The sequence below is a fragment of the Ascaphus truei genome, chromosome 11 (genome assembly GCF_040206685.1).
Source record: "Ascaphus truei isolate aAscTru1 chromosome 11, aAscTru1.hap1, whole genome shotgun sequence".
NCBI lineage: Eukaryota > Metazoa > Chordata > Amphibia > Anura > Ascaphidae > Ascaphus > Ascaphus truei.
Window position 1 is genome coordinate 53,521,705 of NC_134493.1, and position 11,981 is coordinate 53,533,685.

The window sequence follows — 11,981 nt, forward strand, 5'->3', positions numbered from 1 at the left end:
CCCCCTCTCTTCCCCTCCTCCCTCCCTCTCTCCGTTTTATAGGGCAAATCAGGGTTACTGAGTTTCTCTGAACCCTTTTTTAAGGCTCAACAAGAAAATCCCTATACTGTATACAGTATGAGGGTGTTGTGCATGTACTAGACACAAGCACACCCATTTCCACCTGAGAATGAGGGTAGGGTGTAGTGATGATGAAAGATGAGAAGTGCAGCTTGCATACTAACTGGGACAGAGATACATTTCTATGTCACATGTCTATATTTACATTTGTATTAATTGAAGTTGTGATATAAATACATTTCTCAGTTTTTTAAGCTTATTCTGGCTGGCACCCTTATCCGTACAAACACTCTGCTCTATACCTGCGGGTGTCTTTAAATGGGGATGGTAACAAATATATTTTTAAAAAGACATACATTCACCTTCTCACTTTTATAGAAAGAATCACCGTATTACTTACTATGGATAATATAGGAGGCATTTGGAAAATGTTGGCGGTTTTTTTACTGCGATTGTATACAAGGGTATTTTTTATTATATATATATATATAAAAAAAATTTTTTACAAACATATCAATTCAAAAGCAACAAACTTAAATTAAAATATACCATTTTACATCTTATTTACACTGTATACAGAAAATGTTTACACACTTATATCTGACACCCGCCCATCTTTCTCCCCACCAGGATTTTATACCCCACCTGTCTCTCCCCCCTCCCCCCCCCCCCGCTTTATTTGCTGTATCTGCTCTATAACCGGTTCCCCTGCACAGGTTACAGGCACGAGAACCTGCTCTGTGGAGAGAAGACTGCGGGTGATCCACAACCTATATATTTCACAAGTGCATTAATTAACACCACTGTGCTCCCTCTATGCCTGCGAGTGATCCCTAAACACACCGTGCATTATTTCACAATAGTTTGGACCCTTTAAATCTGACATCCGTAATGAGGCGGCCACGCCTTCCCACATCTCCACTGCGTAGGGACACTCCAGGAGGAGGTGCTCCACCGTCTCCCAAGATCCCAGCACAGGAACCTCGGGGGCAGTTCCTATCCGCTATGTTTTTATATATTTACATTTGCTCTTACATAAAGACGCCCAGGGAAAGTCACCCAGACGGTATCCTGAACCCCAAGAGGGATCCTCGGGTCTAATAGATTCTGTAAGGCTTCTTTCTGGTCCTGTAAACCACAGTGTTTCAGATCTAATTGTGTGACACACATTCTGCTCACTACTGGCCAGTACCATTTTTTTGTCCTGGGAACAGAAGTAATTTCCAAAGCAGTTATTTTGCATATATTTAAGAATTTGTACATTATCCTCATATATTCTGGCATATGTACACCTTTTACATTAATTATTTATAACATATTTTCCATCTAGCCAGTTTTGAAGGGGAGGCACCAACTTCCTAAAATATATATGCCAAAACTGGGTGATCTCATGAATGCAGAGTATCAGGGACAGGCTCAGACAGTCCTGGGTTTATATCTAATGTAGGGTGATTTCCTGGCTGCAGAGTATCAGGGACAGGCTCACACTGTCCTGGGTTTATATCTAATTTTATGTGACCCCCTTACTGCAGAGTATCAGGGACAGGCTCACACAGTCCTGGGTTTATATGTAATGTAGGGTGACCTGACTGCAGAGTATCAGGGACAGGCTCACACTGTCCTGGGTGTATATGTAATGTAGGGTGACCTGACTGCAGAGTATCAGGGACAGGCTCACACAGTCCTGGGTGTGTATGTAATGTAGGGTGACCTGACTGCAGAGTATCAGGGACAGGCTCACACAGTCCTGGGTGTGTATGTAACGTAGGGTGATTTCCTGGCTGCAGAGTATCAAGGACAGGCTCACACAGTCCTGGGTGTATACAGTATGTAATGTAGGGTGATTTCCTGGCTGCAGAGTATCAGGGACAGGCTCACACAGTCCTGGGTGTATATGTATGGTAGGGTGATTTCCTGGCTGCAGAGTATCAGGGACAGGCTCACACAGTCCTGGGTGTATATGTATGGTAGGGTGATTTCCTGGCTGCAGAGTATCAGGGACAGGCTCACACAGTCCTGGGTGTATACAGTATGTAATGTAGGGTGATTTCCTGGCTGCAGAGTATCAGGGACAGGCTCACACAGTCCTGGGTGTATATGTATGGTAGGGTGATTTCCTGGCTGCAGAGTATCAGGGACAGGCTCACACAGTCCTGGGTGTATACAGTATGTAATGTAGGGTGATTTCCTGGCTGCAGAGTATCAGGGACAGGCTCACACAGTCCTGGGTGTATATGTATGGTAGGGTGATTTACTGGCTGCAGAGTATCAGGGACAGGCTCACACAGTCCTGGGTGTATATGTATGGTAGGGTGATTTCCTGGCTGCAGAGTATCAGGGACAGGCTCACACAGTCCTGGGTGTATACAGTATGTAATGTAGGGTGATTTCCTGGCTGCAGAGTATCAGGGACAGGCTCACACAGTCCTGGGTGTATATGTATGGTAGGGTGATTTCCTGGCTGCAGAGTATCAGGGACAGGCTCAGAAATGGCTCTACATTTAAGGGAGGGGGGGGGGGGGGGGGAGAGCCTGAACTTGCTGGCTTCAGATTATCAGGATATATATTTATAATGATATTTAATATAGGTTTAACAAATAACTCTTACAGAAAACCAGACATATTATCTGAGCCTGTGCCTGGCAACAATGTGACAAGACAATGCCGACATTGATGCCTGTAACGGGGTAACATCCTACAGCACACACAATTAATAGGGTTCTCTTCCCCACCCGTGTCCTATCTGCCCTGCTTCCTCCTCTTCTGCAATAGGGTCAAATTACTGAAGCTGTCTCTCTGTCTTCCCCCCTTCTCCCATCCCTCTCTCCCCTCCCTCCCTCTCTCTCTCTCTCCTCCTCCCTCTCAGCTCATCCCAGCATAGGAAAAACAGACAGGAGACAGAGAGAGAGAGAGGCCCCTCATGGCTGTGGAGGCAGAGGCTCAGCACCCCCTCCGTGTACCCCCCACAACTGCAGACAGAGAATCACCCTCACCTGCTGGAGAGAGCGACAAGGGGGCTGCTGCTCACAGACCCCCCCAACAACCACCCCACATGCTACAATTCAACAGGACATCTGCAAACGGATTGCACTGAACACACAGCTTGGCAGGAGGGGGGACCCCCAAAAAGAAGGGGGGTGGAGGGGGAGTTCTCCTCTCGGGCTATTCTGCAGTGACTCTGCCCTCCTTCTTCCAGGAATGCTGGATCATTTTTCTGCAAGGAAGATGGAGCCCCCTGGGTGAGATGGGGATATTTTTTTGGTATTTTATTTTTCTCCCCCCCCTGGAGAAGAAGGGGAGAGGGGAGGTGAGCTGCTGTGGGGTGTACAGACTTCCCTTATACCTCTGATCATACATACATATATATATATATACACACTGCATGGTCTGTGCTGTGTTAGGACATATCCACATGCTTTCTGTTGGACTGCATTAGACTGCCAGGGCAGAGAGACTGCCAGAGACTGTTTTGCATGGCGGTGCTGGCGACTGCAGCCCCAGGCAGGCTGGAAGCTGTCAGATCCCTCCTGTTTGTCTGCAGCTGAAGGTTAGATTGCAGAAGGGAGGGAGAAGGGGGGTGAGTTGTTTAAAAAAAAAAAAAAAAAAAGTCCCAGCCAAGTCCATTTCGTCAATATGGCTTCCCCTGTGAACCAGCAGCTGATGCATCACACCGAAGCAAGGTGCGACGCTGGCGGAGACGGCAACAGCGTGACCGTTCGGATTAACAAACCCCACCACCCGGGGCCCTCCAGGCGTTGCAAGTACAGCATCTCGTCCAGCTGCAGCTCCGGGGAGTCCGGGGTCAAGAAGGCAGGTGGCCCCGGGGCGGCGCGCAAGAAGAAGAAGAAGCTGCCCCAGCTGTTCGAACGGGCGACGTCCAGGTGGTGGAACCCCAAGTTCGACTCCAACAACCTGGAGGAGGCCTGCATGGAGCGGTGCTTCCCGCAGACCCAGCGCCGGTTCCGGTATGCGCTGGTCTACATCCTGGTGGCGGGGTTGCTGTGGAGCGTCTTCTTCGGGGTGCACATGAGATCCAGGCTGGTGGTCTACCTGGCGCCCACCCTGTGCTTCCTTGCGGTGTGTCTGGGCTTCTTCATCTTCACCTTCACCAAGCCCTACGCGCGACACTGCACTTTGGTCTCGCTGCTGGTCATGCTGTTGGTGTTCGCGCTGACCCTGGCCTCACAGCTTCAGGTCCTGAGGCCGGGGATTGACGCCAACGAGCTCTCAAACCTCACCACCCCGCCGATGACCACCTCGTCCTCTTGCCTCTCTCAAGTGGGCAGCTTCTCCATATGTGTGGAGGTCCTGGTGCTCCTCTACACAGTGATGCACTTGCCCCTGTATCTCAGCTCCTGCCTCGGGGTGGTCTACTCTGTGCTCTTTGAGACGTTGGGGTACCACTTTAGGGACGAGGGGTGCTTTGCCCCCATGGTGGGCAGGTTGGCACACTGGGAGCTGCTCAGCAAGGCACTGCTGCACGTCTGCATCCATGCCATAGGCGTGCACCTCTTCATAATGTCCGAGGTCCGATCCCGCAGCACCTTCCTAAAAGTGGGGCAGTCCATCATGCACGGCAAGGACCTAGAAGTTGAGAAGGCCCTCAAAGAGAGGATGATCCACTCCGTCATGCCAAGGATCATCGCCGATGACCTGATGAAGCAGGGCGACGACGAGAGCGAGAACTCGGTCAAGCGACACTCCACCTCCAGCCCCAAGAGTCGCAAGAAGAAGTCCTCCATCCAGAAGACGCCCATCGTCTTCCGGCCCTTCAAGATGCAGAGGATCGAGCAGGTGAGCATCCTCTTTGCCGACATCGTGGGGTTCACCAAAATGAGCGCAAACAAGTCCGCCCATGCCCTGGTGGGGCTCCTCAATGACCTTTTCGGACGCTTCGACCGGCTATGCGAGGAGACGCGGTGTGAGAAGATTAGCACCCTGGGCGACTGCTACTACTGCGTGGCGGGCTGTCCTGAGCCCCGAGCGGACCATGCCTACTGCTGCATCGAGATGGGCCTTGGCATGATCGAGGCTATTGACCAGTTCTGCCATGAGAAGAAGGAGATGGTCAACATGCGTGTTGGGGTGCACACGGGCACTGTGCTGTGCGGCATCCTGGGCATGAGGAGGTTCAAGTTCGACGTGTGGTCGAACGACGTCAACTTGGCCAATCTGATGGAGCAGCTTGGGGTGGCTGGCAAGGTGCACATCTCGGAGAAGACTGCCAGGTACCTGGACGACCGTTACTTGATGGAGGACAGTCTGGTGGTGGAACGCGTGGGACAGATAGTGGCAGCCGACCAGCTTAAAGGTAAGGACGTCCGGTGGTAAATTCATCTTTTAAAACCTCTTCAGGGCCAATGGCCAGTAACTCATATTCAGGGAGATAAGCCTTAAATTAAAAATATTTTCCTCCCTAACGAAGACTCATTAATACGACATTAGTGAAGTGTCAACTCCTATCTGAGTGTGCAGAAGTTAACGCTTTACTAACTAGCAACCCTACTATGCTGAACATGGGACTTAATGAGGGGTTTAATACATGCGTTTATGAGTATCAGAGAGAGAAAGAGAGAGAGAGAGAGCGTAAGAGAGAGAGAGAGGAAGAGGAAGAGAGAGAGTAAGAGAGAGAGAGATTAAAAGAGTGTGAGAGAGAGAGTGAGAGAGAGAGAGAGAGATGCGTGTCTAGGGGTTTTAAAAAAATATATATAATAATAAATTATTCATATTTATAACTCACACACATATTATTAACCGCTGTTTGTAGCACATTATTGCAAATGTCTCCATAAGTTTCACATGTTTTACGGTAACTTTATATTAAAAACGAAAAACCTGCAAATTAGTATTTTTCGGAAAACCCAGGACTGTCTGAGCCTGTCCCCGGATAACCGGGCGTTGAGTGGGATATGTACATTCTGAATTGTGACAGATTTGGATGTGATTACAGATGTCTTTTTCGCTTCAGGGGTTTCATTTCAATCCACTGCCAACACAGAAACAAAGCAGAGTACTGTACATTGTTACAAGTGTTCTCTGTGAGAAAGTGGAAGATATCTCATTTAACCTGTAGGGTCAAACCAATATATATATATAAAAAAAAAAATATATATATATATATATATATAACCCGCTGTCGAGTGTTACCCTCGGCAGCGGGGTGTATGTGTTGTCTCCCGGCATTTTCCTGCATCTCTCTCTCAAACTTCAGTGTCTCCCCCTGCATCTCCTGTGTGAAAATGGCTGCCGCGTTGCCACGACAACGGGACGCCGTGTGACGTCCATGGCGGCACGTAGCCTCCCGTTGTCATGGCAACGCGGTGTCATTTGACGCCGCGCGCCCATTTTCGCCTGAGATGCAGGGGGGGGGGGGGGGGGAGGAGACATTGAATTTTGAGAGAGATGCCGGAAAATGCCGGGAGACACCGCATACACCCCCCGCCGCCGGTAACACTCGACAGCGGGTAAAATGCACTCGCCCCAGGTGAGGTTATGAGACCTTTACCTTACTGCTGCTGGGTACAAAAACAGTGGGTAATAATAATCTTTGGCCTCATTAAAAATGGCTGCCATTGAAAATGTATGCCATGTAACGTTGCAAAAATGTAGTATTTTCCCCGTACTTAAACCAGCCCGCTCTTTCTTTCTTTTTTTGTAATTCCCGGGAAGCAGGGGTTCCGCCCCGAGCTGGACCGCGTTAATTTTAGCTTCGGTGCCCATTCGGTTCCCGAGATACGTACCGGTAAATGTAGCCGCTCTGGTATCTAAACCCTTCTGCATCACGCAGACCAATAGGAAGCCGCAACGTGACGGGAGAGGTTTAAGCGGCCATTTTGTTTCCCCGGATGAGACAGAAATGTGCTAATTTTAACGGTAAATATCTTAGGATTAGGGGGGAGGGGTGAAATTAACCCCCCAGGACTGAAATTAACGCAATTCAGCGGTGGGGGACCCCCTGCTTCTCATCTTGGTTAACACCTCACCCCCCTCCCCCCCACAAGGGTATGGAATTAATGTCTGCGGTATAACTTTATTATAAGCCCACCCTAGTTATTCAGGCCTAATTATCCCGGCTGATCAGGAATATCATAAGGCCACATCTAATTGAAGTACAAATGTCTCACCAGTGCAATTCCAGCAGCCATATTTAAGACTGCCAATTAGATTGTAAGCTCTGCGCAGCAGGGACTCCTTTTCCTAAATGTTACTTTTATGTCTGAAGTGCTTCTTCCCTTTATGTGTTATTTGTAATATTTGGTATTTATATGATTATGTCACGTGTATTCCTGCTGTGACGCGCTGCGTACATTAATGGCGCCATATAAATAAAGATAGACACACATATATACTTGCAAATAATGCTCAAGCATTAGGAAGCGGTCTTTAGGGACTCATAACGGCGGCCATCTTTAGTAGGCCCTGCAAAAAAAAAGAAAGAAAGGCTTTTAAGTCAGTTTTTCAACAGATGTTGGTTAATGTTAAAATAGATATATATAATTGTCTATACCCCCCCCCCCAGAATCCTGTATAGTTTTAAATCATATAATGTGAGTATTTGCCCCCCCTGAGAAGCTGCTTATTTTGTGGTGTTTTTTTTAGTGTTAAACAACATGATTTTCTCCATCTCTAGTGTCTGAGGTTACCACGGTAACCATTAGACCAGCGGTGCGCAAAATGGGGGGGGGCGGGAGAATTTCTAGGGGGGCGCGGCGGTAACAGAGGTCCCGCGCTCTTCCCCACGGCATTTAAATGAAATGCCGGGGGAGGCGTGAGGCCTCTGTGACTCCCTTACCTGCTGCCAGTCGGGTCTTCGGCGATGCGTCGCCATGGCAACGTGCGTCAAATGACGCGGTGGGGTCACGTGACGTCACATTACCCACGACGTCATTTGACGCCGTGCCATTGGGAGAGTGGGGGCGCGAACGCTGCGGCTCCCGGGAAGGGGGGGCGCAGCTCAAGTAGTTTGCGCACCCCTGCATTAGACCACACTGGGCTTTGGAGAGAGCGCCATTTTAACCTCCCGGGCGCCTGGCATTTCAAATGCTTCTATCTCTTGAGCCCAAGCCGCGTTGGAAAGGGCGAGAGGGGGTCAGTTACATGAAAAACCTGCAATAAAAATGGGGTGCAGAGCGGATTGCTGCTTTAGTCCGCCCCGCGGTGCGGCGGTATGTTTGCGACGCTCCTCTCACCAGAACAAAATGCCAAAGTCTGCTCTGTTTATAGAAATCTGAAGTGGAAATGGAAAAAAAGTGAGCTCCAAGTAACAGTGAGTAACAGTGCGTAACAGTGAGTAACAGTGAGTAACAGTGCGTAACAGTGCGTAACAGTGCGTAACAGTGAGTAACAGTGAGTAACAGTGAGTAACAGTGAGTAACAGTGCGTAACAGTGCGTAACAGTGAGTAACAGTGAGTAACAGTGAGTAACGTTCCTGAAGCGGCTAAACCCCGACAGGAAGAGGAAAATTACTCTGCTCTGTATTTAGCCCCTGCACTGCTAGACGGGTCAGCAACGCATAGCGCCGCGTGTTATTACATCGCTCTGCGTGTTATTATATCGCTCTGCGTGTTATTATATAGCTCTGCGTGTTATTACATCGCTCTGCGTGTTATTACATTGCTCTGCGTGTTATTATATCGCTCTGCGTGTTATTATATCGCTCTGCGTGTTATTACATCGCTCTGCGTATTATTACATCGCCCCACGTGTTATTACATGGCTCTGCGTGTTATTATATCGCTCTGCGTGTTATTACATCGCTCTGCGTGTTATTACATCGCTCTACGTGTTATTATATCGCTCTGCGTGTTATTACATCGCCCCACGTGTTATTATATAGCTCTGTGTGTTATTACATCGCTCTGCGTGTTATTATATCGCTCCGCGTGTTATTAAAAGGCTCTGCGTGTTATTATATCACTCTGTGTGTTATTACATCGCTCTGCGTGTTATTATATCGCTCCGCGTGTTATTAAAAGGCTCTGCGTGTTATTATATCACTCTGGGTGTTAGTATATCTCTCTGCGTGTTATTATATCGCTCTGTATATTATTATATCGCTCTGCGTGTTATTACATTGCTCTGCGTGTTATTATATTGCTTCTGCGTGTTATTATATCGCTCTGCGTGTTATTACATCGCTCTGCGTATTATTACATCGCCCCACGTGTTATTACATGGCTCTGCGTGTTATTATATCGCTCTGCGTGTTATTACATCGCTCTGCGTGTTATTACATCGCTCTACGTGTTATTATATCGCTCTGCGTGTTATTACATCGCCCCACGTGTTATTATATAGCTCTGTGTGTTATTACATCGCTCTGCGTGTTATTATATCGCTCCGCGTGTTATTAAAAGGCTCTGCGTGTTATTATATCACTCTGCGTGTTATTATATCGCTCTGCGTGTTATTATATCGCTCTGCATGTTATTATATCGCTCCGCGTGTTATTAAAAGACTCTGTATGTTATTACATTGCTTTGCGTGTTATTATATCGCTCTGCTTATATTATATCGCTCTGCATTTTATCACATCGCTCTGCGTGTTATTATATCGCTGTGTGTGTTATTATATCGCTCTGCGTGTTATTATATCGCTCTGCATATTATTATATCGCGCTGTGTTATTACATCGCTCTGCGTGTTATTACATCGCTCTGCGTGTTATTATATCGCTCTGCGTGTTATTACATTGCTCTGTGTTATTATATCGCTCCACATGTTATTCTATAGCTCTGCGTGTTATTATATCTCTCCGTGTTATTATATTATTATATTCTGAATGTTATTATATTGTTATTACATCGCTGTGCGTTTTATTATATCGTTCTCTGTGTTATTATATCGCTCTGCGTGTTATTATATCGCTCTGCATATTATTACATCGCTCTGCGTGTTATTACATCGCTCTGCGTGTTAAATCGCTCTGCGTGTTATATCACTCTGCATGTTATTATATTTTTCTGCGTGTTTTATCGTTCTGCGTTACTATGTCGCTCTGCGTGTTATTATATCGCTCTGTGTTTTATTACATCACTCTGCGTGTTATTATATTGCTCTGTGTTATTATATCACTCAGCGTGTTACATAGTAGATGAGGTTGAAAAAAGACATACGTCCATCAAGTTCAACCTATGCTAAATTTAGACAACAGACACTTTATCCTATATCTATACTGACTTATTGATCCAGATGAAGGCAAACAGAAAACCCCAGTGTCATATCATCCAATGATATCTCATAAGGGGAAAAATAAATTCCTTCCTGACTCCAAGAATTGGCAATCGGATTAATCCCTGGATCAACATCCTTCCCATGTATAATTATTTGGTATATCCCTGTATACCTTTCCCATCTAAAAAGATGTCCAGCCTTTTTTTTAACAAATCCATTGTATCTGCCATCACAGTCTCCATGGGTAATGGATTCCACACTGTAACTGCCCTTACTGTAAATAACCCTTTCCTTTGTTGCTGGTGAAATATCTTTTCCTCCAACCTTAAGGGATGGCCCAGAGTCCTTTGTACTGCCCGTGGGATGAATAGTTCTTTTGAAAACTCCTTGTACTGTCCCTGAATATATTTGTATATAGTTATCATATCCCCTCTTAGACGCCTCTTTTCTAATGTAAACAAATCTAATTTAGCTAGCCTCTCCTCATAAATTAGATTGTCCATCCCCTTTATTAAGTTGGTGGCTCTTCTCTGCACTCTCTCTAGTTCCATAATGTCTTTTCTTAGGATTGGTGCCCAAAATTGTACTCCATATTCAAGGTGTGGTCTTACTAATGCTTTGTAAAGGGGCATCATTATGTTTACTTCCCTTCCATCCATTGCCCGTTTGATGCAAGATAAGATCTTGTTTGCCTTTGCAGCTACTGCATGACATTGGGCACTATTGCTAAGCCTGCTGTCTACAAGCACTCTTAAATCCGTCTCCATCAAGGATTCCCCCAATTTATCCCCATTTAATTTGTAAGTCGCCTGTTTATTCTTGCATCCCAAATCCATAACCTTACATTTATCTGTATTAAACCTCATCGGCCATTTATCTGCCCACGTTTCCAGTCTCTCCAAGTCCTTTTGGAGAGAAATTACATCCTGCTCTGATTCTATTACTTTACACAATTTAGTATCATCAGCAAAGATGGAGACATTGCTCTCGATGCCAACCTCAAGATCATTAATAAACAAGTTAAAAAGCAGAGGTCCCAGTACCGATCCCTGAGGTACTCCACTCATGACCTTAGCCCAACCTGAAAAGTTCCATTTATGACAACCCTCTGTCTATCCTTCATCCAGTTTTCAGTCCAGGTGCAAATATTTTTACGGAGTCCAATTTGCTTTATTTTGTACACCAACCTCTTGTGTGGAACCGTATCAAAAGCTTTTGCAAAATCTAAGTTACCACATCAACTGCATTACCCTGGTCTAAATTCCTACTTACCTCCTCAAATAAACAAATAAGGTTAGTTTGGCATGATCTATCCTTCATAAATCCATGCTGACTATTACTAATAATTTTGTTTTCCATTAGGTATTCCTCAATATTATCCCGTAATAAACCGTCAAGTAGTTTCCCCACTATTGAAGTCAGGCTTACAGGTCTGTAATTCCCCACTTGTGATCTAGCTCCCTTTTTAAATACAGGCAGCACATCTGCTTTACCACAATCTTGTGGTACTGAGCCTGTGGAAATGGAGTCCTTGAATATTCAATGTAAGGGTTTGGCTATTACTGAGCTTAACTCCTTGAGAACTCTTGGATGTATGCCATCGGGGCCAGGTGCCTTATTTACTTTAATTTAATCAAGCCGCCTATGAACTTCTTCTTCAGTTAACCAATTCTTCATTAATATGGAGGTTGTGGCTTCCTCCTGCGGCACTACTATTGAAATAAATTCTTCCCGGGTAAATACAGAG

The 11,981-nt window shown here is 46.2% G+C and overlaps 1 protein-coding gene across 1 annotated transcript; it reads left to right on the forward strand.

Moving 5' to 3' along the window:
- The first annotated feature begins 2,734 nt into the window (after positions 1–2,734).
- On the forward strand, positions 2,735–5,549 carry LOC142463506 (adenylate cyclase type 9-like). The gene has a single exon (XM_075566353.1). The coding sequence runs from the start codon at positions 3,694–3,696 to the stop codon at positions 5,389–5,391; it is 1,698 nt and encodes a 565-aa protein (XP_075422468.1). The 5' UTR covers positions 2,735–3,693; the 3' UTR covers positions 5,392–5,549.
- Positions 5,550–11,981: the final 6,432 nt, after the last annotated feature.

What these genes read in the sequence shown, in the direction of transcription:
- LOC142463506 (XM_075566353.1), top strand. Translation starts at nt 3,694, where the DNA reads ATGGCTTCCCCTGTGAACCAGCAGCTGATGCATCACACCGAAGCAAGG.